The sequence below is a fragment of the Mixophyes fleayi genome, chromosome 6 (assembly GCF_038048845.1).
Source record: "Mixophyes fleayi isolate aMixFle1 chromosome 6, aMixFle1.hap1, whole genome shotgun sequence".
In the NCBI taxonomy this organism is placed as follows: domain Eukaryota; kingdom Metazoa; phylum Chordata; class Amphibia; order Anura; family Limnodynastidae; genus Mixophyes; species Mixophyes fleayi.
In genome coordinates this window covers 211,840,508-211,868,045 of record NC_134407.1, presented here as the reverse complement: position 1 = coordinate 211,868,045, position 27,538 = coordinate 211,840,508, and the positions used below count along the sequence as shown (strand labels likewise).

At 41.3% G+C, this 27,538-nt stretch overlaps 2 protein-coding genes and 1 long non-coding RNA gene across 3 annotated transcripts in view; 2 read left to right on the top strand and 1 right to left on the bottom strand.

Moving 5' to 3' along the window:
• The first annotated feature begins 1,746 nt into the window (after positions 1-1,746).
• Positions 1,747-19,031, top strand: LOC142159797 (uncharacterized). Its single transcript, XM_075214535.1, has 3 exons — positions 1,747-1,786; positions 9,364-9,455; positions 14,373-19,031. The coding sequence occupies exons 2-3, from the start codon at positions 9,422-9,424 to the stop codon at positions 16,670-16,672; spliced, it is 2,334 nt and encodes a 777-aa protein (XP_075070636.1). The 5' UTR covers positions 1,747-1,786; positions 9,364-9,421; the 3' UTR covers positions 16,673-19,031.
• Positions 19,032-22,243: 3,212 nt separating this feature from the next.
• On the bottom strand, positions 22,244-25,153 carry LOC142160055 (uncharacterized). The gene is made up of 3 exons (XR_012693038.1): positions 24,495-25,153; positions 22,991-23,056; positions 22,244-22,391 (listed from the first exon to the last, which is right to left on the bottom strand). It is a non-coding gene; the product is annotated as an uncharacterized LOC142160055 (long non-coding RNA).
• LOC142159828 (uncharacterized) overlaps positions 25,112-27,538 on the top strand; it is a 111,848-nt gene continuing 109,421 nt past the window's right edge. Inside the window, exons 1-4 of the mRNA XM_075214604.1 lie at positions 25,112-25,351; positions 26,119-26,258; positions 26,942-27,095; positions 27,296-27,487. Of these exons, the coding sequence (XP_075070705.1) occupies positions 26,949-27,095; positions 27,296-27,487 (339 nt within the window). The 5' untranslated portion in view covers positions 25,112-25,351; positions 26,119-26,258; positions 26,942-26,948. The remainder of the gene's footprint in view (positions 25,352-26,118; positions 26,259-26,941; positions 27,096-27,295; positions 27,488-27,538) is intronic.

The window sequence follows — 27,538 nt, the reverse complement described above, 5'->3', positions numbered from 1 at the left end:
ACAGGGACCTATACAATATTAAGCAGGTGGGTTTAATGTTGTGACACTTAAGATTGCATGGCCTTCAGTAAAAGTGAAAAGGGCATTCTGTTAAAGTGATCTGGCCTGTGTTTGGGCTATATATGTCAGCACATGTAATAAAGAGGCACTCCTCCATGTCAACCTTTAGTTGGAGAGCAAAGATTATTAATTATCTGCTGTTGTGAGTATTGGGGGGTGGAGGAATAGATTTTGGGAGCAGATTCTGCTTTAAAGTGTTTCCCATAACAATGGTACCTGGACTGTAACCAATGATTAATTCCTTTAACATTATTTGATCCAACATTAAATAAGTCAGCTTTCTGTTAGGGACATCTATCTTGGTAGCCTCCCAGTACGTAGGACTGGCATTACTCATACTTACCAACCCTTAGTGAGTTATTTCTGGGACATCCCAAGCAGGGGGGCATGGGAGGGGTGGGGCGCAGTAATTTGTGCCATTTTGGCCCCGTCACAAACCGCCGTTTTTGTCGCAGGGGGCGGGGCCAAAATGGCGCAATTCACCGCGAATCTCGTCATTTTGAGGAGTTGATTCCATATCCGGGATATTTGCCTGCTCTCCCGGGAGACCTACCCAAATTTCAGGAGTCTCCCAGACATTCCGGGAGAGTTGGCAAGTATGGCATTACTAGAGGGATTCTGCACCCTAAAATAAAGGATCAGGATAATTAGGTGGCAGAGAGCAGATAAACCAGGACTAGTCACAACCAACAAGGTGTTAACAAAGAGGCCCTTGAAGGACCACATTAAGCAAGCTTATGAGAAAGATAACTGTCTGTAAGAGGAACTGGACACAGGGGAATTCATTAGGGGGGATATGGATGATAATTACAGGAGATAGTCTGTTACTAACTGTTACTACTAACATAAAAATGTAATTAGACCAGGAGCAAATTACTGCAGGTGTCTAATAGCTTTTCAGCTTCTAATTATGCATACAAGCATTCACATGTACATAGACCAGTGTTGGCTAACCTGTGACACTCCAGGTGTTTGTGAAACTACAGGTCCCAGCATACCCTTCCAGCAATAAGCTGCTATATATTGGCAAAGCATGCTGGGACTTGTAGTTTCACAACACCTGGTGTGTCACAGGTTAGCCAACACTGACATAGAATGATATCTATAAATTAATTACATGTCATTAAACATTTAGTAAGCAGAGGCAAAGCAGGGGCACCAGCAGACCACTCCCAAGTATGCCTCAGAGGAGGTTGGAAGGCACAAGCAGCCCCTGCTCATTACATACCTCCCAACTTCCTGCCAGTTGGGACAAAGTGCTGATCGCATGGGACAATCGGCAGTCATGCAATTATGATTCATTCAGTACAGGTATTCGGAATAGTAAATTAAGTGGATGCAGGCCAATTTGTACCAAGTGGAAGGGTCTGCATACCCCCTGCTCAGAGACCATTACACAGGAAAGCATCCCATGACTTGCAGTTCACCTGTCTGTATAAAGTAGGTTATACTTTTGTTAATTACAATTCTGCAATTCTCACTTACTCCTCAAACACTGAATTAAGCCGAGTTGACTCAAATATAGTCATTCACAATTCTGTTCTAGACCAAACTGTCTGACTGTACCACCAGGGAGAAGCTTGCAACGCATAACCAGGAAATCAGGTGGACCGCAAAACCAGGAAGTCATGTGGAACGCATATACAGGAAGTACTCTGCTAACCACATCCTACCTAGACAGAAGCAATAGAAAACAGAGAGGAGATTCTGCTGATAGTAACACCAGGTAATGACATTTATTATAAGATGGTATTTATATGTTTGTGTCTTGTTAATTATTTCACTTAGTGCAGGTGGATCAGACTGCCGTGATCTGGTGAACACCCTGTTGTTGTTATTATAGAGGTGTGTGTTCTATGGCTGATTTAAACCTGTTTAATGGCCATATTATTCTGTGACACACACATTAAACATTAAATGCTGTATGAATATTATGCAAGAATAGCACCTTTTTATTTTATTCCTGACCTCATATACCTTGAGGAATTCATTTAAATTCCTTTATGAACACTGTAGCTCTGATGTGATTAATGTATTTATAAAATATGCAGTATGCTCCAAGTAGACATAAGAGTCCTCTCAATCTGATCCCATGATACCAACAGCTCTCATTACCTACAGAATATTAAGCAGTGGGTGACAGAGAATCATGTTCATATAAGTTAAGGTTTTTTTCTTCCGTTGACTTTGTTATATGAATAAGGAAAACATTAATGTCATATTTGTCTTTTATATTGAATGGTATTGCGAGCAGTTGTAAATGTATTTATAGACATAGATATACATAGCTGAATACACTGGGTGTTGTATAGCTGACAATAAGTCAGTAGTGTTTTAATTACTATGGTTTCAAGTAATAAACAAATGAAGCTTGTAATGTAGTAAGGTATAATTGATCCTATAAAAACAAAAATGTGGTTTTGGGTGTTTTTTCATAAATGGAGCCCATGCTCCAAAGGTTACTTACCCAGGATCTGGCATTCAAGCTTTCCAACAAGTCCCCTGATATCCTGCACGCACCTGCTGCCATTACGCTCGCACCTGCACGCACCTGCTGCCGTTACGCTCGCACCTGCTGCCGTTACGCTCGCACCTGCTGCCATTACGCTCGCACCTGCTGCCGTTACGCTCGCACCTGCTGCCGCTACGCTCGCACCTGCTGCCGCTACGCACGCACCTGCTGCCGTTACGCTCGCACCTGCAGGCACCTGCTGCCGTTACACAAGCACCTGCTGCCGTTATGCTCGCACCTGCTGTCGTTGCGCTCGCACCTGCTGCCGTTACGCTCGCACCTGCTGCCGTTACTCACACCTGCACGCACCTGCTGCAGTTACACTTGCACCTGCTGCCGTTACGCTCGCACCTGCACGCACCTGCTGCCGTTACGTACGCACCTGCTGCCGTAACACTCGCACCCGCACGCACCTGCGACCGTAATGCTCGCAGCTGCACGCACCTGCTGCCGTTACGCTCGCACCTGCACGCAACTACTGCCGTTACAGTCACACCTGCTACCGTTACGCTCGCACCTGCTGCCGTTACGCTCGCAGCTGCACGCACCTGCTGCCGTTACGCTCGCAGCTGCACGCACCTGCTGCCGTTACGCTCGTAGCTGCACGCACCTGCTGCCGTTACGCTCGCACCTGCACGCACCTGCTGCCGTTACGCTCGCACCTTCACGCACCTGCTGCCGTTACACACGCACCTGCTGCCGTTACGCACGCACCTTCACGCACCTGGTGCCGTTACGTTCGCACCTGCTGCCATTACGCTCGCACCTGTACGCACCTGCTGCCGTTACGCATGCACCTGCACGCACCTGCTGCCGTTACGCATGCACCTGCACGCACCTGCTGCCGTTACGCATGCACCTGCACGCACCTGCTGCCGTTATGCTATCACCTGCACGCACCTGCTGCCGTTACGCTCGCACCTTCACGCACCTGCTGCCGTTACAGACGCACCTGCTGCCGTTACGCACGCACCTTCACGCACCTGCTGCCGTTACGTTCGCACCTGCTGCCATTACGCTTGCACCTGCACGCACCTGCTGCCGTTACGCTCGCACCTGCACGCACCTGCTGCCGTTACGCTCGCACCTGCACGCACCTGCTGCCGTTACGCTCGCACCTGCACGCACCTGCTGCCGTTACGCTCGCACCTGCACGCACCTGCTGCCGTTACGCTCGCACCTGCACGCACCTGCTGCCGTTACGCTCGCACCTGCACGCACCTGCTGCCGTTACGTTAGCACCTGCACGCACCTGCTGACGTTTCGCTCGCACCTTCACGCACCTGCTGCTGTTATACACGCACCTGCTGCCGTTACGCACGCACCTTCACGCACCTGGTGCCGTTACGCTCGCACCTGCTGCCATTATGCTCGCACCTGCAAGCACCTGCTGCCGTTTCGCTCGCACCTGCTGCCGTTTCGCTCGCACCTGCTGCCGTTACGCTCGCACGTGCACACACCTTCTGCCGTTACACTCGCACCTGCACGCACCTGTTTCCGTTACGCTCGTACCTGCTGCCGTTGTGCTCGCACCTGCACGCACCTGCTGCCGTTACGCTCGCACCTGCATGCACCTGCTGCCGTTACGCTCGCACATTCACGCACCTGCTGCCGTTACGCTCGCACCTGCTGCCTATATGCTCCCACCTGCTGCCGGTACGCTTGCACCTTCAGGTACCTGCTGCCGGTACGCTCGCACCTGCGCGCACACCTACTGCCATTACGCTCACACCTGCACGCACCTGCTGGCAGTGTGTTGCCTTAATAAAAGAGGATGGTAGGAGTGAGAAGATTGTGGCAGACACCATTGGACTTTCATTGCTCCTGCAAAGGTGATCTTATTTTTAAACAGGCACTGCAGGAGCAAGTGGTGCAGCAGTGGATGCATGTGGGAGGTTGGTCGGACCCATTGGAGAGCCTGAACACTTGACAACACATAAGTGGCCTTTGGGGACCTGGTTTCATTTAGCATATTCCGCCCAAAGCTGAATTATTAGTTTGGGTTGTGATTATCCTTTAATGTGACAGCTACAATTTTTTCCTTCCTAGGGTGTAGCAACATTCCAATGCTAATTTTTGGAACCTTTTTACCAATCTTTCATTGTTCTTCTTAATCCTGATAAAGGCCACAAACCCCAAGCTTAAAAGTAAAAAAGATAAGTTGCACAATAGGTTTATAGCAGAATGTGCAGACAATGGAGAAGCAATTATTTAGTTACTAATTCACTCCAATTACCTTATGTATTAAAATTATTAATATTATTGTGCTCAGTAATTTGCAGCCTTTGACATGCCAACGTGATATAGTGGCTTTTCTTGTGCAGGCCACATATGCGGTTATATAGGCCATTTAACCCAAATCAACAAGTGTGTGTGGCCCTAAACAAGCACAATGCCGAGAATAATCTCATTACAGTCAACTGACCATTATTGTTTGTAAATACAGTCAGAACATGACCTCTTCCAGCGGCACTAACAGGCCTCGGTGTGGTCTGTGGAGTGCTCTGAAGAACTGGTTTTCATATTAGTCATTCAAGTCTGTGGCCAAATTAGATATCCATCCTCTTGCCCCGCATTCATATCCGTCCAGCATTATCATGAAAGTATTTGTAGTGGTCATTATTATATAACATGCAAGTACTGCTAATTAATATCAGCTTGAATATCACAGATAGTGGTAAACACGGTGGCTTTAGGCCTGTACATACCTTACGAATATTTTATTACCAGTAGTATTAATACATATACAGTAGTACATCATACATATAATATGTGGTGCTCATGTTTCTAAGTGGGAAATACTGACTAGTTTGTAACCTAAGTTACAGTATTATACTACAGGTTGGGTTGCAAAACATCAACAAAGCTGCACCAACAGACATCTCCTCTCTTGTCTCAAAATATCTCCCAACTCAGCAACTTCGTTCTGCACAAGATCTGAGTCTCTCATCCACCCTCATTACATCCTCTAATTCCCGGTTACATGATTTTTTTCGGGCTGCACACACTCTATGGAATTCTCTTTCTCACACAATAAGACTCTCCTCTGGTCTACAAACTTTCAGGCGTTCTCTGAAAACCCACCTCTTCAGACAAGCTTATAATATTCCTCAACCACCCTCTTAACCTCACTACATTACCCCATTACCACCTGTTACACAATTTCACACAAGACAACTACCCCCTGACCAACATTGTTGTGGGACAGGATCATTTAGCCTATGAGTCACTTTTACCTTTGCAGCCTGGCTGGGCCGAAATGCAAAATGTAGACTTAGCCTTAGCCTCATGTGTCAAACTCCCATTGTCCCATAGATTGTAAGCTTGTGAGCAGGGCCTTCTCACCTCTTTGTCTGTTTTACCCAGTTTGTTTATTAGTTTACTATGTTTGTCCCCTATTGTAAAGCGCTACGGAATATGTTGGCGCTATATAATTAAATGATGATGATGTACCAGTAGCACCCAACACATTTTCCAGGAGAGCCCGGCACATTTACTGCACAGTGGGCAGCATGTTCAGCAGTGCCTAATACGTTTACCCAGCAGGTGCCTCCCAGCAACTAAACTGCCCAATATGTGCTTGCAATGTTCATCACATACAATAATAATAACCCATAATAATTACAAAAAGAGATGAAACTGCAGGGACAAAGTACACTGCACTAGTGTTAGGAAAACATTTTTCTAAAGATCATCATCATCAACATTTCTTTATATGGCGCCAGAAAATTCCGTAGGGCTTTACAATTGGGGCCAAACATAGTAATAAGTAAAAAAGACAATACTGGGTAATACAGACAAATAGGTGAGAAAGCCTTGCTCGCAAACTTACAATCTATAAGGAAATATTGTGTGAAGCCAAACAAAATGAGGGAATAGAGAGAAAATATAAGTCTTGTTCAGAAAGAGACTTCAGTTGGATACCAAGGGGTATATTTACTAAACTGCGGGTTTGAAAAAGTAGAGATGTTTCCTGTAGCAACCAATCAGACTCTAGTTATTTATTTAGTACATTCTACAAAATGACAGCTAGAATCTGATTGGTTGCTATCGGCAACATCTCCACTTTTTCAAACCCACAAATTAATAAATATACCCCCCAAAACTCCATCTTGTTTGCTAATGAGGGAGAATGTAATAATATTACCACATGAGAAAACACAGCTCTGCCATGAGCATATGAAAGGGTTCTTTCAGGGGCAGACTGGGCTTTGCCGAGACAAAGCAGCATCCTAAGGTACAAGCGAAGGCAGATCATTACAGAACCCAGATATTTTAGACAAAGGTAGAGATTGACTTATATTACTTCAAGTTGTTAATGAGGTTGGGGGCTTCATGGTAAGAAAGCCATAAAGACTACTATAGCGGTGGTAATCATTTTTACGATTACCACTATTCCGACATGTTTAAGCCCTAAAAATAAAATCCGAAATGTTCAATCGGAATCACTTGCTGTCAGCATGGTGCTTTCATCGGAGATGTCCAGCGTCGGGTCGAAGGTAAGTCTGTTTATTTTCACATCAGTTTTTCATAATTTCGGATTTTATTTGTAGGGCTTAAACATGTCGGAATAATGGTAATAGTTAAAGCGTACCCAACCCATACTATAGAATTTGATTTGTCAGTCGTGGATTTGTAATGTGCTCCTTGTGATGTGTCTTCCAGATCTTCCTGGATGCAGCTAAAATTGTGGAGGGATTGAGGTAGGGTGGTTCAGTTAGCGCTACTGGGCCTTTTTCCACATTTAACATGTGCATAATAAATCTTGCCGCATGTATGGAAATGAGCCGTGAAGGAGAAAGAAAGAGGGACATATCACTAGATTTACTCCAGTATTTTTATTTGTTTAATAAAACCTATAGCAATGTTAGTCAGAAATAATAAATAAAGACTTATTAGGTAGCTGGTCTCAATTAGTCTCTGTAAGGCTAAATTGGTAACTTTACCACTAGATGTGTAGCTTGGTCCTCCAATGGATCAACAATATTAGAATTTGAGAGATTGAACTTGATAGACTTGTCTTTTTTCAACCTTACTAAGTAATGTATGGTTTACTTGCTACAATTGTTGTATGTCATTATTATTATCTTTTATTTATAAGGCGCCACAAAAGGTCCGCAGCACCCCGTACATGACATATACAGAAAACAGTGATCCATAACACATAACATGATACATGAAGAACATATCTGTATGTCTTTGAACCGTTGAAGGAAACTTTGAGCCTCTGGAGGATTCCCCAGCAAACACTAGGAGAGCATACAAATTTCACATACATATCGACCAGGCAAGGAGACTAAAATGTTGGGTGTCGGGCTCAGTTACAATTGCTCAGTGGATGAAAATGTAAATTCTGTTATTGAAGGCTGAATTCACCTTTATGGAATTTGTTTTTGTTTAATGTATTTAGTTGTTATATGTTAACAAAGGGTCTTTATTTACAGATATAATCATCATTCCCTTAGATTGTACGCTCCTCTGAGCAGGGCCATCTCTCCTCCTGTTTCCACCACTTCTAACTCTGCTCTCCAGCTACTTAGCCCTCCTCCTCGAGGGTCCTCCACCCCACGTCCACTCTCGCTCCCTCCTCCCCCCTGGGGGTCTCCCTATCTTCCACGCCCTCCTTCTTGGGCCCCGTGGTTTGCGGATCCTCCCTTCTCCGCCCTCTCTAGCTGTGCATTGAGCTTATTGAGTTACTGTGCTTACTGTTTACTGTACTGTGCTGTCTCCCATTGTATTGTAATTTGTTTGTCCCTGTACGGCGCTACGGACACCTTGTGGCGCCTTATAAATAAAAATTAATAATAATAATAATAATCATCAGCTATTTATATAGCGCCACTAATACCGCAGCGTTGTACAGAGAACTCGCTCACATCAGTCCCTGTTCCATTGGAGCTTACAGTCTAACTTCCCTAACATACACAAAGACTATGGTCAATTTGACAGCAGCCAAATAACCTACCAGTATGCTTTTTGGAGTGTGGGAGGAATCCAGAGCACCCGGAGGAAACCCACGCAAACATGGGAAGAACATACAAACTCCACACAGATAAGGCCATTCGGGAATGAAATTCATGACCTTAGTGCTGGGAGGCAGAAGCTAACCACTTAGCCTCTGTGCTGTCCGTAATCCCCATGCTATCTGTACCTGTGTGCAATATACACTATCTAATAGACTGTACATAGCACTTACCTCATAATTGCCAACCTTTTTATTGTCCCCTCTGGGAGATCTCTGTGGGAACATGATGCACAACTGCAGATCAGAATCATGTAATGAAGACCCCATCTCACCTACTTCACTAGGAAGTGGGCAGGATGCGGTTGAGTTGCCTACTCTCCTGGGATTTGAGGAGACCTACCCAAACTTTGGGAGACTCCCAAGAAATTCCGGTAGATTTTGTAGGTGTGACTTACCTCCTGTACAGCTCCTGCCATCTTCTTTGGACTGAACAGAGACGTCATCAGGTTTGAACTGAATAGCTTGAATTGCGCAAAGTGATAGATGGGACGCGTCCTATTTTCAGAATATATCCTTTTGTTTCTGTTTTAAGACATGCAACCACATAGCCAGAGTCTTCCTTTATTTAGTTGAATTTACCTAGGTGAATTTTTCCTAGGTATGCACTAAAAATGATCAGACTGTAATAATTGTATTGCTAATGTGTTTAAAAACATGATTACAGAAGAAGCAGTCGAACATGTGTTAGTTTAAACAAGGATATTGATTAATCTGTGTCTTAAAGTCATTTAATATTCTAACTATTTTGTGTTTTGTGAATTATCAGGTGTAAGGATATCATTGTCTATTACAAAGAGTGGTATTTAGAAGGGCACAAGGACGTGATGATGGAGAATCACCGGCCCCGCACATTACCGGGTAAGAGGAGGATTAATCACCGTCCTGTCTGTATATATAGGAGATGTGATCACTGTGTATAAATACATTGTTACATGTGTACAGTGTGAGGATGAGAGATAGAGGACTTTGATTGCTGGTACCTGCTATATACTGGTACAAACAGACAGTAATCTGTCATGAAATAAAAAAAGAACTTAAAATGTGAGATACTTAAAAATAAAGTAGCATTTGATCGATATAAATTAAATAAAACCAGAGGCAAAAGAACTGACTCAACCATCTGGTGAAGTTCCTTGGATAGCAAATGGTCCACAAACACAGGACCTGGTAAGTGAGGCAAAAAACACACTGGGCCTTTCTTTAGAAATATCCTGGTTAGCTAAAACTGCGATCAAAAAAGTGTGGTCTATTTATTGAAGCTCAAAATTTACTATATTAAATTTGTCTCAAAGCTTATTGCTGTTGGTCCTCCTACCAGCCAGTGTGAACAGTCGCTGCTCCATGCCATTTCATGAACTATTTGCTCTTGCTCATCTTACCTGGCTGTGTATTCATTTGTTTACTTCCCACAACAGGTCAAGCAACTTAATCTGTTTGCTCTATTGCATACTCTCTATGTTGTCCCCCTCCTCCCTTCCTTCACCTGCTCACCCGCATCCTACATCCCCCATCCACAGCTCTGTCCCTACACCCTATGCCCCCCTCCCCTTGCTCCTCCACGCCTGCTCTACCGGTAGCACCCTCTGCTCCCCAAGTCTCACACCTAGGTGTAAATGTATCAAGCTGAGAGTTTTCTGGCGGGTTTGAAAACCCAATCAGATTCTAGCTATAATTTATTTAGTACATTCTACAAAATGAATGCTAGAATCTGATTGGTTCCTATCGGCAACATCTCCACTTTTTAAACCAGCCAGAAAACTCTCAGCTTGATACATTTACCCCCTAGTCTCTATCTCTCTCCACAAGGCCCTATCTGTCCGTCTCGCCCGCCCATCCCCTTCCTCAAGCACCAACCTCTCCATGCTCCTCTCCCCCATCGCCTCCTCTCGCATCTTCCTCCTCACTTCCCTCCTGTTCCTGTCCTCAGCCCTGCCCTGGATCCAGCCACCCCTGCGCATCCACATCATCCTACTTCCCTCTTTCTCCTGTGCTCTCTGGTAAGCCATATCCATCTGCACTAAACTGGCCTCTATTCACAACTCTCTTGACCTCCTTGCCATCAAAGAAACCTATTGTCCACAAATACCAATTCCCATTCCGCTCTCTCCTTTGGTGGCCACTCAGCCAGACCTCTGGGACTGACCAGTCTCCAGTGTGGGCATCCTTCTCTCAACAAACTGCACCTTCCATGTCATTCCCCCTGAGCCCTCCCTTTCATTCTCCTCCTTTGACGTCCATCCATCTCTTCTACGTCCTCCATCTCCAGAACTTGGTCATCTACTGCCCCCTTGCCCTACCTCCCAATTTCCTGATAACTTTGTGGTCTGGCTCTCTAACTTTCTGCCTTTTAGACCTTTCCTCCATCACCCTGGGTGACTTCTCTGTTGATAACCCTGCTAACATCAAACTTCTCTCAGCCTCTTGCCCTTTCACAATAGAATTTATTTCCCATCCATTGTCTCGATCACCCCTTTGACCTCGTCTTCTCTCACCTCTGTGCACTTAGACTTCTCCAAATTTCCCTTCCCAGTCTCCGACTACCACCTCCTCTCCTTCATCCTCCCTCACCAAATGTAATATTGATACCCTTGACCCTGCAATCTGCTCCTCCTCACTTTAAACACTTCTCTTCCAATAAGCATACTGGACTGACCCAACCTCTACAAATATATCCTCTGCTGACCCCACCACCTCTGTCAGCCTCTGGTGAACCAAATCCCCAACCTTGGCATTCTAAACTTACCAGGTTCCTATAAAAATGTTCTCATACGGCTAAATGCCACTGGAGGGAATCTGACTCCCTTGGTGACTTCCTCCACTTCAAGTTCATCCTCTTCTACAGCTGTACCCTCTCCCTTACCAAACAATCCTTAAGTCTCTCGCCTCCTTCCAGTCTCCTTCCAGTCCAACTCTGCCACCTCTTGGCCACCTTCAACTCTGTCCTATTCTCTCCCACCACTTCAACACCACTGACTTCACCACTTCAAAAATTGATACCATCAGACGTGAAATCTCCTTCTGCCAAGTCCCTCCTCTCATGCCATTTATATGTCATGTTATATTATGTCATGTCTCTTGTCTTGTTTACCTGTTTCATCCTACCTACTGTACACTGCTGCTTTTGTGGAACCATATAAATATTAATTAAATCAACAGCATTAAATGAAAATTGAAGCGGGCAAACCACCAGCCTGCAGCTTCAGCGATGCCACCCCTGACATGTCTGCAAAATCATCCTGCATGGAGTAGTAAGAAAGGATATTCTGAGTGCACTGTTCACGATGAGGTGTATATGGAGAATGCAGGTTCATGCTCACCACATGTAGGTCCATGTTCACTATATACAGCCATTTGTTTCGCTCATGCCCACCAACCCCAATCCCTTGCCTACCATACACTAGTTCCCACCAGCATGTTTACTGCAATCCCAGGCTTGTCAGCCCAATATAGCCACCATAAGCTGCACTATGCCCAGCTTTATGACCACCAGTCTCTTGCCTGCCATATACTTCTCAGTCCCCAGCCTTATCGATGCCAGTTCATTTCTGAATGCCCACTATATATGGTCATTTGTTCAGCCAAAGATTCACCTCTACCCTTTTCCCTGTTTTGGTTGTGATTAGTTTTTTCTTCACTTTAGCAGAGACCAGAGCACACTACTATCCAGGTGAGTCAGAGGATAGGAAACCTTAGCAATTTCATCCAGGGAAATCACAGATAGAGTCATCCAATAAAACCACCATGATTTAAGTCAGTAAAGCCACAGCAAGTGTGGTCCCTTTTGACTGGAATACTCACATAATATGATTAGACATATAAATCGAAGGTGGAGTGTGACCATTTCAAGGGGAAATGTCCCTCTTCAGTTATGTTTTACTCAACTTTTATTTAATGAATTTCTTTAACATCCTAGCTTCTGTGCTTTTCAGTTGACATGTTTATTATCCAGTAGAGGTTTAATTTCGTAGCCCCTGGGATACGACACAGCTCTGCCGAGCTCCCTGCATTGCATACAGTTGTATACAAAGACCAATCTTTTGTCCTATCCCAGAGCAACATCTATTAATAACACTGATATATTTTTATGATATAAAGAATTGGTTAAAAAGCACAGAATAGAGCTATGAAGAATATGAATATATAAAGTAACACTTTCAGGAAGAGCAGGCCCAATACATTAAAGTTACATGAGGGTGCATATCACCTTTTACATGAACCTACTGCACAGCTTAAATGCCCATGTTTGTATATGTGAGATTCAATATTTCTTGTGTGTTAATATATATTATTTGTATGAGAATCTAATATAACAATAGGATGCAGACAAATCTTGATAAATCTGTGCAAAATCTAGTAGGCAGCTCAAATTTTACTGCCGATTATTTCCCACAAAACGTAAACAGATATAGGTATTAATCTATCACTACTACCTGTGAGGATTCTCTTTCCCGTCTGCTCTACTTACAATTATTAGTTTGTTATTTGCTGATCAAGTTCCTGTTCTGAACTCCAGCTGCCAATCAGCATACAGCGGAAAAAGGAAACTGTACTCTCAGCCATTAATATGTTCAGAGCAGCTGAAAGACCAGGTGAGAGGAAGGTAGTTGGCACTCCAGGTGGCAGCAGACGTGTTTTGATCACCATGGCATACTGGCTGTGGTAAGAGGATTCAGCAGGATGGATAGGATATTTAGCCCAATCAGTTAGGTGAAAAAATAAACCGTTACATAGCACCACATGTGCATACTGCTGATTAATATACCAATAAACTGGTATAAATGTCTCGCATAAAAAGACAGGGAAAATACAGAGAATAACGCACTTGTAGAATACTGCTTTAGTACTCCTCCAGGGAACTTGAGCTCTGAAATGTTCCATTGCTGTCAATGTGGCACTGACACTCAAAATGGCAAATTTATAAAAGATAGAATTAAAATCCGTTCTTTGTACTCCCATGTTGGCAAACAGTCCTTGGTGCTCTGGGTACATGCAACACAAAAATAACCCATTCTATTGCACCCAGAGTAACCTGAGATGAGGGACATATTTAGAACATAAGGACTAAAAACAATACTAGGAAACATGCTATACGCTGTAGTTCCCTTTATGAGAAAGGGGGTACCAGGCTAGTTTGACCTTTATTAAACACTGTCCAAGTATCCCATTTAGCCACACTGGAGGCCTGGATGACTGTTATAATCTGTATCAAGTATGTCCACGATACAGTAAGTGATTTGTTGTGATGGATAAAAGGTACTGTTAACATTCACATGTTACATATATAAACATTTAAGGAAGTTATTAAAATGTAAGAAATTTCACATAAAACAGTGATTATGACAGGCAAACTACTCCGTCTAAAACACTGCAGGGAAAAGTAAAAGCCTAAAATGACCTAAAAAAAAAAAAAAAAAAGAACAGCCTCCATATCTCTTCATTGCAATATTACCAACGATTTGGAATATCCTATGTTTTTTTCAGATATTGGAATGACAGAGTGTAGTGGGTCTCGTATGTTTCTGACAGACTTACTATCCCTAGTGTTGTGTTACACAGTGCTGGGTTTCACAAATATCAATAATACGGGGAGCAGCCTGTATTCGTGTCTATATTATTGGGCTGTGGGAGTGAGGGTACTATGGCTGGGAGTGAGATGGAACAATTGAGCAGGAGATCACTTCCTGAAGATAGTCGGAGTGCTGGCATTTGTCCTTTTCTCCTTTTTATTATCCCAGTTTTTATATAATCTAACCACAATATATTTCTCTCCAACAGATCTCACTGAGGGTACAATAATATCTGGAGGATCTCACACCCCTATTTCTTCACCAGATTGTAAGAATGAGGATCGCAGTATTGTTATAAATATCCAGACTGCAAAATCCTCATCCACAGATGAAAAAAATACAATCAACTCTCTGGACAGTGTTACTGAGAATCCACCTTCATATGAAGGAGGAAACTTCACTGACCTTTATAGATTCACAGATCATACACAATATACATCTACTTATATTAAGGGGGAATCCGTCACATGTGAAGGAGACATTGCTGACACTAACATTTACACACTCCCAGATCATACACAATATATAGCTACTCGTATTAAGGAGGAACCAGTCTCATGTGAAGAAGCAGACCTTACTGATACCGACATTTATACACCCATAGATTATACACAATATACATCTATCAATGTTAAGGAAGAATCGATCTCATGTGAAGAAGGAAACCTCACAGACACAGACATGTATATACCCACATATACACAATATACATCTACTCATATTAAAGAGGAATCAGTCTCATGTGAAGAAGGAAATCTCCCACATAATGATATTTATACACCCACAGATCAAACACAATATACATCTACTCTTATTAAGGAGGAATCGGTCTCATGTAAAGAAGGCAATCTCCCACATACTGATATTTCTACACCAATAGATTGTACACAATATCCATCTGCTGTTAAGGAGGAATCTGTCTCATGTGAAGAAGGAAGTCTGCATTCTGAATTTGCTCATACTATGGAACATTGTGCAGTAGACAATAATATACAGGCTAGAAAAGAGGATGTCTTAAAAAATGGTTCAGGATATGATAAAGATGTACATGATATATCCGTACCATTAAATCATCAAACCAATAATATTACAGATTGGATATATAACTGTTCTGAGTGTCAAATGCTATTTACCGACAACTATGATTTTCTTAAACATCAGGAAATGCATAAACAGAATACGGTTCCAGGCTCTGAAAGTGGGAAATGCCTTACAAGAGAAAAGTCGTTTTTGTGCGCTGTATGTGGGAAATGTTTTACCCAAAAGTCAGCTCTCAATAGACATCAATTGGTTCACACAGGAGAGAAACCATTTTCCTGCTCTGTTTGTGAGAAAAGATTTACATGGAAGACAAATCTCATGGAGCATAATAAAATTCACACTGGAGAGAAACCATATTCCTGTTCTGAGTGTGGAAAATCTTTTGCCAGTAACTCCACTTTTATTAGTCATAAGAAGATTCATGGAGGAGAAAAACCATATGCTTGTACTGAATGTGGGAAGTGTTTTATGAAAAAAACAAATCTTATTTGTCATCAAAGGATCCACACGGGAGAAAGACCATATCCTTGCTCTGAATGTGGAAAATGCTTTATCAGTAACTCAGAACTTGTTGTACATCAGAGGATTCACACAGGAGAGAGGCCATATCCTTGCTCCGAATGTGGAAAATCTTTTGTCTGTAGATCAGATCTTGTTAAACATCAGAGAATTCACACAGGAGAGAAACCTTATTCTTGCTCTGAGTGCGGGAAATGTTTTGCCAGTAATTCAACTCTTCTTACTCATCAGAAAATTCATATAGGAGAGAGACCATATTCTTGCAACGAATGTGGAAAATGTTTTAAGAGGACAACAAATCTTATTACTCATCAGAGAATTCACAAAGGTGAAAAGCCATATTCTTGTGCTGAATGTGGAAAGTGCTTCATTAGTAATATTAGTCTTGTTCAACATCAGAGAGTTCACACAGGAGAAAAACCATATATGTGCTCTGAATGTGGGAAATGTTTTGTCTCTAGGTCAGCTTTAGTTAGACACCAGAGAATTCATACAGGAGAAAAACCATATTCTTGTACTGAATGCGGAAAGTGTTTTATCTGTAGGTCAGCACTTGTTAGTCATCAGAAAATTCACACTGGAGAGAAACCATTTTGCTGCTCTGAATGTGGGAAATGTTTTATTAAGAAAACAAATCTTAATAACCATCAGAAAATTCACACAGGAGAAAAACCATTTTCTTGCTCTGAATGCAGGAAAAGTTTTATCAGTAACTCAGAACTAGTTAAACATCAGAGAAATCACACAGGGGAAACACTATGTGTGTGCTCTGTTTGTGGGAAATGTTTTACTCTGAAATCAGCACTTAATAGACATCAGAGAGTTCACACAGGTGAGAAACTTTTTTCATGTGTTGTTTGTAAGAAAAGTTTTGCCTGGAAGTCAAATCTCACAAAGCACGAGATGAGTCATACCCAAGATAAACCAAAATCTGTTTGTGAGAAATGACTTGCCAGTTACTCCAAATTTGTAAACTTAAGCAGTTTCACAGAAAGAAGCTGCAAGGATCTTGACAATCCATAACCTTTTTTGGCACTTGTTAACCATATGTGTGCAACTATGACTCACCAGCAATGTGGCATTTACACTTGAACCACTGTTTCAAATCTCCTATTGTCTGGCTGACATCCATAAATTGTAATGCCAACAGTGTCCAATTTCTTGTCCTTTTTCAGGTTCTTGGTTGGAGCTTCCTTAGGGGATACGGGCACTTTCTTGGATTGTCTCTTTAGTGACAGCAAAAGTTTCATTACTTGTTCATGAGAAGCATCGCTAGTTAGCTACAGTCAGCAAAGCAGATGTGCTCTAATCTCCTGCTGCCTGGCTTTTTTTCTTTACTCTTGAGGGCTAGCTAGAGGGAGATTTAAAACAGCAGTTCAAGTGGAAGTGGTAGGTTATAAGGTTGCCTGTAAAATTAACCATTAACCCTTTTTACAATGTCCTAGACATGGTGTCCCTTGTTCCTTCTTCGATCAACAATTAATGTGTATTATAACAATCTGTTCCCTCTATAGAATTGAGAACTTACTATTGTTGTATGTGTTGCATGTGTACTTTTTATACTATACAACAGGGGTTAAACAGCATTTGTATAGTCTCCTATGTTTCCATTCCACCATCTCCAATATATAGAAAAGTACCACAAGGTTTCAGTTCTCAGTGTGATCTTATTAGAAACATTAAAGGGTTACAGTTTTGGGCAGTCCCTGTCTTTTATCAAGTGGAATGTAATAAGTAACAATATAGCAAAAAGTTATCATTAAATAAGGACAAATGTGAAGTAAAATACGTAAAGGTGTAACCACAGGTGTAATGTGGTTAATCTGCACAGAAACTAGAAAAAAATATGTATTTTATACAGACGTAGGTTTAGACTGTAGCAAGAAACCAAATCTGAATAGGACTATATCCGTAGTTTATTATCCTGCAAACTAATATGTTTGCAAAATATATAGTGGGGAAAAATACAAATAATACCCAGAGATAAACTATTAAGACACAAGATACATCCTGTTATAATAAGAAGAATAATTCTTATAAATTTTTAATCACGATTAAGACCCTATGGCCAGCATATGTTGAGTTAATGTATTCTGTGTACGTCACACAGACTGAGCATTAAGGTCAGGTGACCCCCTTTCCGGGATTTAGGTATATGATCAATGATTTGGAACATGGCTATACCTGGACATTTACAGACAATTGTTAATTTATTTGTACAAAGGGTACAATTCAGATACAAGTGGCATACGGGCAGATTGTGATGAAAATCTAGTGTTAGGATTTAGTACATGAGCAAAAATATTTTATTCATTCTGTAATATTGATTTGGGATAACGTCTTTTCATTAATGTTGTTTTCATTTTCTCTAAATCAGAACTCGTTCTAATATACTAAAAACCATTTGGTTACAGGGTATTGATGCAAATACACTGGGTCGGTGGAAACTGAAAATGTAGCAACTAATTACAATCGGTTACTTTACTATGTGCAAATCTGTAAAATAATTTTGTGTTGATCAATAGATTCTATACATGTAATATTTAATTGTGGAATCACCAAATAAATGTGAATGAATTCAAAGCAAACTTGTCAACCCGCTTTGAGAATACATGATTTATGATCATACATTGGAATTGACATGATCATCAAACATACCCATATTTACACTAGAGTGAGAACCCATAAAAACATTTCCGCCCCATGTAGTTGCAGATAATTGCTATTATGAAACAGGAAATTATTACTTTTCAATATTAAATGCAAAAGTTGTATTAAAAAAATGAGTTTGCAATGAGGTATATCAGCCATTCTTTTCTAGCAATGATGATACGTCCACAATACCCTGTTCTTGCACAGTATAGGCCTGATTTAAGTGCAAACGCAACTTGCACACGAGTCATATAATAAGTTTCGATTTGAATCTGGGTGTAAGTACACTCTGGCTAATCAGTACCTGCCACACGTAGACAGACAGAACAGACTGGTATACGCACATGCTTAATGATGGCTTGCTTCACTGATTTTGACAGCTCTTTGGATCTCATATTGAGAGTCGACAGCAACAGATTCCAAATGCAAGTGTCACACCTAGAATCAACTCCAGACCTTTTACCTGCTTACTTGATGAAATAACGAGGGAATAGCCCACACTTAGTAAGTTCTTCATTGGTCCAGGCATGATGGCATTCCAGTTCCTTGCAAGTTATAGGTCAGTTCATTTGATCCTTACAGAGGGTGAGGGGAACATCCCCCACCCTATTGTTCCCATGATTTGACTCTGAATGACCAGTTCAAACTGACCCACATAAAAGTATTTAAGAGCATTAATCCCATATTGCTTGTATCTTGCGATCGCTATTCCATCCACACCGGGTTAATGCTGGTGAAATAAGCTTTAATATGAGACCAAACTCTTTATATTTTAAAACACCTGAACCATAAAAACCTTTACTATAGTATTATATATAAATAAATATACAATCTAATACATTTTACTAATAAATGAATGTGGATTGGAACCTTTAATAAATATGAAATATATAAATAACCAAATGTTTTAGTGCGAGTGTGTGCGTATTTTACCGCGTCATGGCGCCATGCCCCGTGTAGCGTGGCATGCTGAGTGCAATCGCACGATAAAACAATATTAACCAATATACTTTTCGTTCATCCAATTATACGACTTCAACACTGCACACAAGAGATGAGTGAAGAATATTCCTTCAGGAAGATATTTATTCCAGAATAGCATAAAGTCAATATATAATCATTACGACAATTGTGATTCATTATTTAATTAACCATTATATGAAAGTCCCAAAAAGAATAATATATTGCTTGGATTTCAAAGTATACATAATTATACAATAAAAATCTTACAAATGTATTCATAAATTGTAAAACATTCCCATAATTATTATTATTATTATTATTATTATTATTATTATTAATTTTTATGTATAGGGCGCCACAAAGTATCCGTAGCCCCGTACAAGGACTAACAATGGCACAGTACAAGGTGAAACAGCACAGTACAAGTAACAGTAAGCACTATAACTCTGGGGGCTCAGGCACAGCATGAAAGAGAGGGAGGGAGGGGAAAAGTGAGTATAGGCAGGTAACTATGGCCCAAGAGGGTGGGCACGGATGACAGGTTGACTGAGGAAAGCGGAGAGAAGCGAGAGGAGACAGAGGGCAGAGGGACAGAGAGGAGGTGAGCTGAGTAGCTGGAGAGCATAGTTAAAAGTGATGGAAACAGGAGGTAGGAGAGCCCTGCTCAAAGGAGCGAACAATCTAAAGGGAGTGGAAGACAGACAGACACATGGATGAGACGGAGACGGAGTCGAGGAAGGGGGAGAAGGGAAGAAGGGATGAGAAAGAGAGGTAGCCGACCGGTGGGAGTTTAGGCATGAGACTCTTTACCCCTTATTTCTGAGCTCTTTTATCGTATCAAAGATGCAACCATATACTTTAAATAGAAATTTAGGGGTACATACAAACCTATCTGCATCAGAGAGCGGGGTGAAGATGGCCTTTAAACCAGGGATGGGAATTATGAATACCTAGGAATGCATTTTGGTTTATTTTAATGCTATGTCTTCCAAAACTTAACAAACAAAATTTGGTAGTATGTGGTATATCAATTTGTAGTTATGTACCTGGATCACATACTAATCTTTTCTCACAACACTAAAACTCACAAGGAACGCGTTGTGGAGGTTCTAATACATCTTAAGATTCATCATGTATACTGTAAGTTAGAGAAGTGTATATTCAAACATCAACAACTACCCTATCTGGGTTCTATAGTGTCAGATTCCAGTCTCCAGGTGGACTCTGACAAGGTAGAAGCTATTAGAAACTGGCCTTAGCTTACCAGAATCAAAACCATCCATTTCTTTCTTAGTGTTCGCTAACTACAGCAGTTTATTAGAGGAAATTCCATCTTGGTTCCTCCCATCACAGCCATGACCCATAAATCTGCCAACCCTAAGGTATGGCCTACCGAGGCATCCCAATCCTTCAGCTTCCTGAAGCAGGCTTCTCTTCAGCTCCCATTCTTAAGCAATATTATATCTTCCATCCATTCTTCTTTGAGGTTGATGCCTTATCTGTTGGGGTAGGGGCAGTCTTGTGTCAACATGTCTCTACTGGAAATTGCCATCCTTGTGAACTCTTCCCACAAACTCCAGCAAGCAGAGAGGATTTACACCACTGAAGATGAAACATCTTTCAGAAATCAAATTGGCTCTAGAGGAATGAAGGCATGTTCTTGAGGGGGCTACATTTTGCCATGTTAGTCTTTTCCTGAATAAGATCTAAACGGCTAAAGACCCAATAATCGGGTAAACCAATAATACTGGTTATAGCAAAGGTATAAAATAGGCTATGGTAATACACACAAGTTCAAATATGCAAGCTGTAGTAATAAGCACAAGTTCAAATATGGAGGCTCTGATAGCAGACAGTAGCTGTTTCAGTGGTACAGCATGTGGAACGAGTGGTGGAATGACACCATGATACCAGAGGGAGTCAGAAGCAGAGAGACAGAACTTGTGCTTAGCGATGCAGAGCTTGATTCAAAAATTAAAGGTACTGGAGTTCCAGGGCTTAAGCGGCCGCCAGATACTGATCAGACGACAATAATCTGGCAACTGTGGACTGCTTTTATAGGCAGGGGTCTGGAGGTCTACGCTTGTGATTGATTAATTTGTCTTGGGGGTTGCTGCCCAATAGAGGGTACAGGGGATCCAGTCCTGTGGTTTTACAATTTTGTGTTTGGAGATTTTTGTGGCTCAGTATAGGTTATTGTGATGTTTTATTACTGCTGACGTGTGGATGTTCTGTGACTAGAATCGGCCACTCTCTTAGTTCGGTACATTATTGTTTTTGGATGGATGACTTCCTAGAGGATGGGCGCACATTTTTGAATACTGAAAACCGACCATAGAAACTAGTCTACTTGTGAATTTGCTCTTTTGGAATCATTATTATATCAGTTGGAGATATGATCCCCCCCCTCACCGCCCTCCTTCCCATTCGCAAACCATAATAAACAACCATCTATATAATTATATTGAATCTAGTTTAAGGGGCTTCTTTTCACCCTGCCAAGATCTGACACATTATTTTTTATTTTAAGCTGGCTGTGGATGCCCAGACGCAAGGAGCACATCTGGGTGCAAGCAAGACGTACCACTGGCTCCAGAGGCAAATCTTCCTGCGTGGATTGCATGACAAAAACAAACAAACCGTGGTTAAAAACACTTAAAGCTAAATATCTAGTAAATTAACTAGACAACTACACAACTTGATCCTCCTCCTCCCTCAAAAATATGAGAAAGCTGCTTTAAGCACAGCATGTATTGTTCACATCACATATTTGTGTGTGCTTGTTACAAAATATTCAAATATTACATATAACAAACCAGCTGTCTGCAGTATGAAGCAGCACACAGAAGGCTCTGGTAAGGTTCATTTACAGTGACAAGTAAATTATTCCACTTGCTGGTCACATGTTCTATTTGAACGCTTCCTTAACCAGGCGAGCTTTTAGCAGGGTCTTGCAGGTAGAGAGAGAATACTTGGTAGGCATTCAGGTGAAGAGTTCCAGGGGTAGGGTGCAGCTTACAAGAAGGGTTGTAGTCCTGAGAGCTGTGGTAACCTAGGAAGAGAAGGAAGGTTGGCGTGAGCAGAGAGTTGGGATCTAATGAGATAGTCAGCTTAGATCTTAGTAGAAAGCACTAAATACTTTTGTAGTGAATGCATAATATAATAGGAAGACAAGGTGATTTCATTAAGAATAAGGCAGATGATGATCAAGAGGAGAGAGGTTATTCTTGTAGCAGAAATTTCAAAAAGATTCTTATAATGTTCTTATAAGATGGGGACTATATATTTGGTATGTTCTTATAAGATGGGGGTTATATATTTGGTATGTTCTTATAAGATGGGTACTATATATTTGGTATGTTCTTATAAGATGGGGACTATATATGTGTTATGTTCTTATGAGATGGGGACTATATATTTGGTATGTTCTTATAAGATGGGGGTTATATATGTGGTATGTTCTTATAAGATGGGGACTATATATGTGGTATGTTCTTATAAGATGGGAACTATATATGTGGTATGTTCTTATAAGATGGGGATTACATATGTGGTATGTTCTTATTTCCCTAATGTTATCCTGAGCCTCTGTACAAGGTATAGGGGTTACCCTAATGCTCGGTTCTTCATATCCTTAATGTGGTGACTTACTGCTCTTTCCATGTAGGGCCTCCTGTAACTGGGTAATCTGAACATTACACAGATCATAGGCCATCCCTGTGATAAACAGAAATACAGGTTTATGTATATGTCAGGGTCAGCAGTTCATAGTCCTACCATGTACTTTAGCAGTCCAGGCCGTTCATCAACAAGTGCTGGGTGCCAACAACTTATCTATCACTGTAACTGAGAGCTGGAAGCAGCTGATGGCTGCTTCCGTTGTGTTGTCTCTAGAATCACAGCTTTGTGAGAGCTGACATGGATTTACATACTCAGAATCAGCAAGACAAAAATTACAAAATTACAATGATATTTAAACCCAAAAATATATGACCAGGTTGGCTCTATGTTGGAGGGATAGTTATTTCCTCTTCCTGAATTGTGTATTCTCTGATGGTCTCCTAAGTTATTAATGCTGGAAGTAATGGTGCTGTAAACCAGAGTACATCCACCCTCCCTCAGGTACCACCATCAGACCACATTTTGAGCACTCTCCTTTTTTTACGCAAAGATGAACTAACGCATTTGATCGCACCAGTAATTATCCCACATGTTCCTGAGCTGTTCTCATAACCTTAAGCGTTGCTGTTTATTTCTCGTGTCCATAGTGGCTACATCCTTCTTACTGTTTCAGCTGTCTGTTTTGCTATCAATAAACAGTGTGTGTGTGTGTGTGTGTGTGTGTGTGTGTGTGTGTGTGTGTGTGTGTGTGTGTGTGTGTGTGTGTGTGTGTGTGTGTGATTTCCTCTCCTGCCATTTTATGATGTGGTAAGTACTTTGTCTATGATGGTGTCTCTCCCTCTTGTCACTAACTTGATGTCATCAGGGTTGAACTGAGTGGCACAAATTTTTTTCTCGACTGTATTATGTTGACAAGATGACGTAGTAGCAGGACCAGCCATACAAGGACTCATAGTGGACGTCCTCTGGCTGATGGGAGGAGTTGCAGGCACATTAGTGCTATGTATACTGTACTAGAGCGATTATACAGCAAATGATTACAGATAGGGGTTATGTTTGCAAAATAAACCATAGGGTCTATCCCCAAACTGTAATAAGTGGTGTTTTCCTTTTAATGAATAAAAGGAACCCCATTCTTTTCACCAGGATGGACAAGAGTCTTCATGGAAAGGTCACATCTATGTTTGCAGGCTCTTAAACATGTCACCACAAAAGCTCAATAGGGCTGTGGATGGTAAACCTTTGTTATGTAATGTCTGTCTGTATCCCCTTGGATGGAATGTAATACAATGGAGGATATTACATTATCCATTAAGTGCTAACAGGACAAGATTTTCTTACTTCTGCGCTCTAATAAGTTTTCCTATAACAAACCACCATGGCTGTTACCAAAGTACTTTACATTTATCCAAAGCATGGGAGACCTTCTGTCTGTGGATATCTAATGTCACCCATCATTAATGCAATGTATGTATTGACTAACACCCTTTACATATGAACCCTCCATTCATACATTGTTAGAATGTAAATTTACCTCATAGCAGTTATTTTTCCATAATACATATTTTTTTGCTTTTGGACTTTACCTGTCAAGTAAAGAAATATAAAAGTTCTGTTACCACAGAGAATTATACAAGACCTATGTATAATATTTGGTCAGCATTAAAAAATAAGCAGTATTCACATATGATAGTTTTGCAAAAACCCATCAAAGCTCTCAGACTGCACTTGTTCATTTTCTCATTTCTCCCACTGCAGTCTGAAACCATTAAGTAAATTTTCCTCCCTCCGTTGTTGGGACAGGACCCACTCTGAAATTCACTATGGGAGTCATAAAATGACTACAGCACAAGTAGAATGATCACTGTCCATTACTAATTATATATCACTTAGTGTTAGCACTAAAACACACATATCACATACACTGCAGCTGGGGGAATACTCAGTCACACTGTTATAATATACAATTTGCTGCCATGTAACCAGCTGATACACTACAATGTGTCCTGTGTGTAAGACTGATCTCTGGGATTAATGCCTGTACAGCAGATCACACTGAATAAACCTGACAGAGAAGACAATTCCTCCATCTGCAGTCAGTATAAAATATTACAGTTTGTAACTAGATCACTGCTCTGTCTGATTCCCCATCACTGTCATAGATACACAGGGACACTGCAGCCTCCTCTGTGTACCACGTGACTACAGCTGTCACATGACCTGGTGACCCGAATACTTTCAGTAACTACACAGGAACATTACAGCAGCCTTAGCAGCCTCAGCCTCCTCTGTGTACCACGTGACTAGAGCGCCCACATGACTTGGTGACGTCAGAAGGTCCTTTAGCTGAAGGGGATCTAGCTGTTACCCTGAAAGAACTAGTGACACCAGGTAATGACATATGTGTATAATGACATCATTGGACTGTGTTTTCTGATTTACCCCACATAGTGCAGGTGGAGCAGCCTCATGTTTACCGTTTAACTGTTATTTAAATTGTAGTCTTTATATAATGTTTAATATAAAACAAAGGCAACAACATAGAGAGAGTTAGTGCAACAAAGACAACTAGAGGGGTATAGTACACTTGCCAGCTCTCCATAATTTCCATGGACAGCTCCAGATTATACATATTTGTTCCTGGAAATGTCCCTATATTTTTAAAAACTGCACATTACATATTTTTATTTTTCTGCCACTTAAATGCAATTCTTACCACCTATTCTTAATATATGGCTTACTAAACCTTAGTGGTTGGCATCAGGGTGTAGATATTGGCACAGTGAACAATTGAATTTAAATATAATTTAAAGTTTGCTGTGATTCCCAAATAACTGCATATGCCTATACAGATTTGGTTTACAATTGAGATAATTTCCACTACTAGCCTCTCCTTATACAGGAACACTCCTCACTCTGCACTCAATCATCAGAATGTGGTGGTCAAGGTAACACTATCCCCCTACCTGGGTTCAGATCAGAGACTCCGAAACATGCCATGTCCTGTGTCACAGAATCATGCAAACATGCTGTGGGCATCCTGTATCAGAAAGTCAGCACCTAAATACATTTTCTTTATTGCCAATAGAATACACTGGACGTACTGCACTGTCAATAGAAATACATTTATACAATGTTATTTGTCCACATTTATGCAGGTGAAGGGAATCCAGAAAGATAGGTGCATTGTCCATTTATCGATTGGACGGCTGTGAGGGTTGTTCGCACCCAACTGAACGGACAGCTATTCTGTACAGACTGAAACTTCTTCAGGCTTTTATGTCTGTAGCTGCATCTGGTAAAAGAGGAGAGAAAGATTGTTGATACATTTTATTTGCCTGGAGTGCTTATTTTAAATGTGTGTCGAAGGGAAGTTTGTCCGTGTCAAGTGTAGAGAGGAATAGCCTGAGTCATTAAGGAAAGTAAGACAAAAAAAAGGAGTAACTGTTCTCTGGGACAAACCATGTTACAATGCAAGTGGTGAAAATTAGTTTATTATTTTGCAGATAAGTTAAATATTGGCTGTTTTTACATCTAACAGACAAATACTTGCTATCTTTAATTTTACACTGAAATTTAAAATTGATCTAGGACATGCCCTATACCAACTATAAATCTGTACCCACATTTAACATTTACCTCTCCCTCCAATGCACAATGCAACAGGGTTTTGCCAAAAGTTACTCCATTTTTATGCTTTGCTCTCCTTAATGACTCGGGCCCGAAGTGTGTCTGCCTGTCAGTGTGTGGTGTGGAGGGGATATGTGTCTCTCTGTGTCTAATGTGGAGTTGAAGTGTGTGTGCTATATAGCAAGTGGAGTGGATATATGGCTGTGTCAAGTGTTGAGGGGACATGTGTGTCTACCTGTATAAGGGTTTGAAAGAACTTTTGTTTCTCTGTGTAGAGTGGAACTGTGTCTCTGTCGAGTGTGAAGGGAAAACATTTGTCTGTGTCAAGTGTGTTCGTTTTAATATATTTAGAGCCATAATGGTGCGTGAAGGTGAGACCCATCTGCAGGGAATAGATTCCTGTACACATCATCCAACTCACTCATTTATGGATAAAGACAAGAGTAACCTGACTGAGAGGATATTAAATCTCACCCTGGAGATCATCTTCCAGCTGACTGGAGAGGTGAGGGGTTCTGGAAATGTGACTGTGAAATCACACTTATCTCAGTTGTGTATAGAGACAAGAGTATGTTTATTCATTTCATACGGGAAATAGTATATGATAGTATATAGGAAATAGAAAATAGTATATAGAAATAGGAAATAGTATATATATTAGTGTGTATATGTATATTATAACGTTTATTGTCTCTTAATGCACAGGATTACACAGTAGTGAAGAAGACCTTTGGAGAGCATGAGACACTGATCAGTTGTCCCTGTGTCTCTGTGGGATTGAGCAGGACCCAGAGCCCTATCACGGTGCCTCCACCTCACTCACTGATACATGAGAGAAACATTGACCAGAGGATTCTAGAACTCACCAACAAGATCATTCAGCTGCTGACTGGAGAGGTGACTGCTGGGAATGGGACATTATACAGTAACACCAGGGGATGTGTCTGG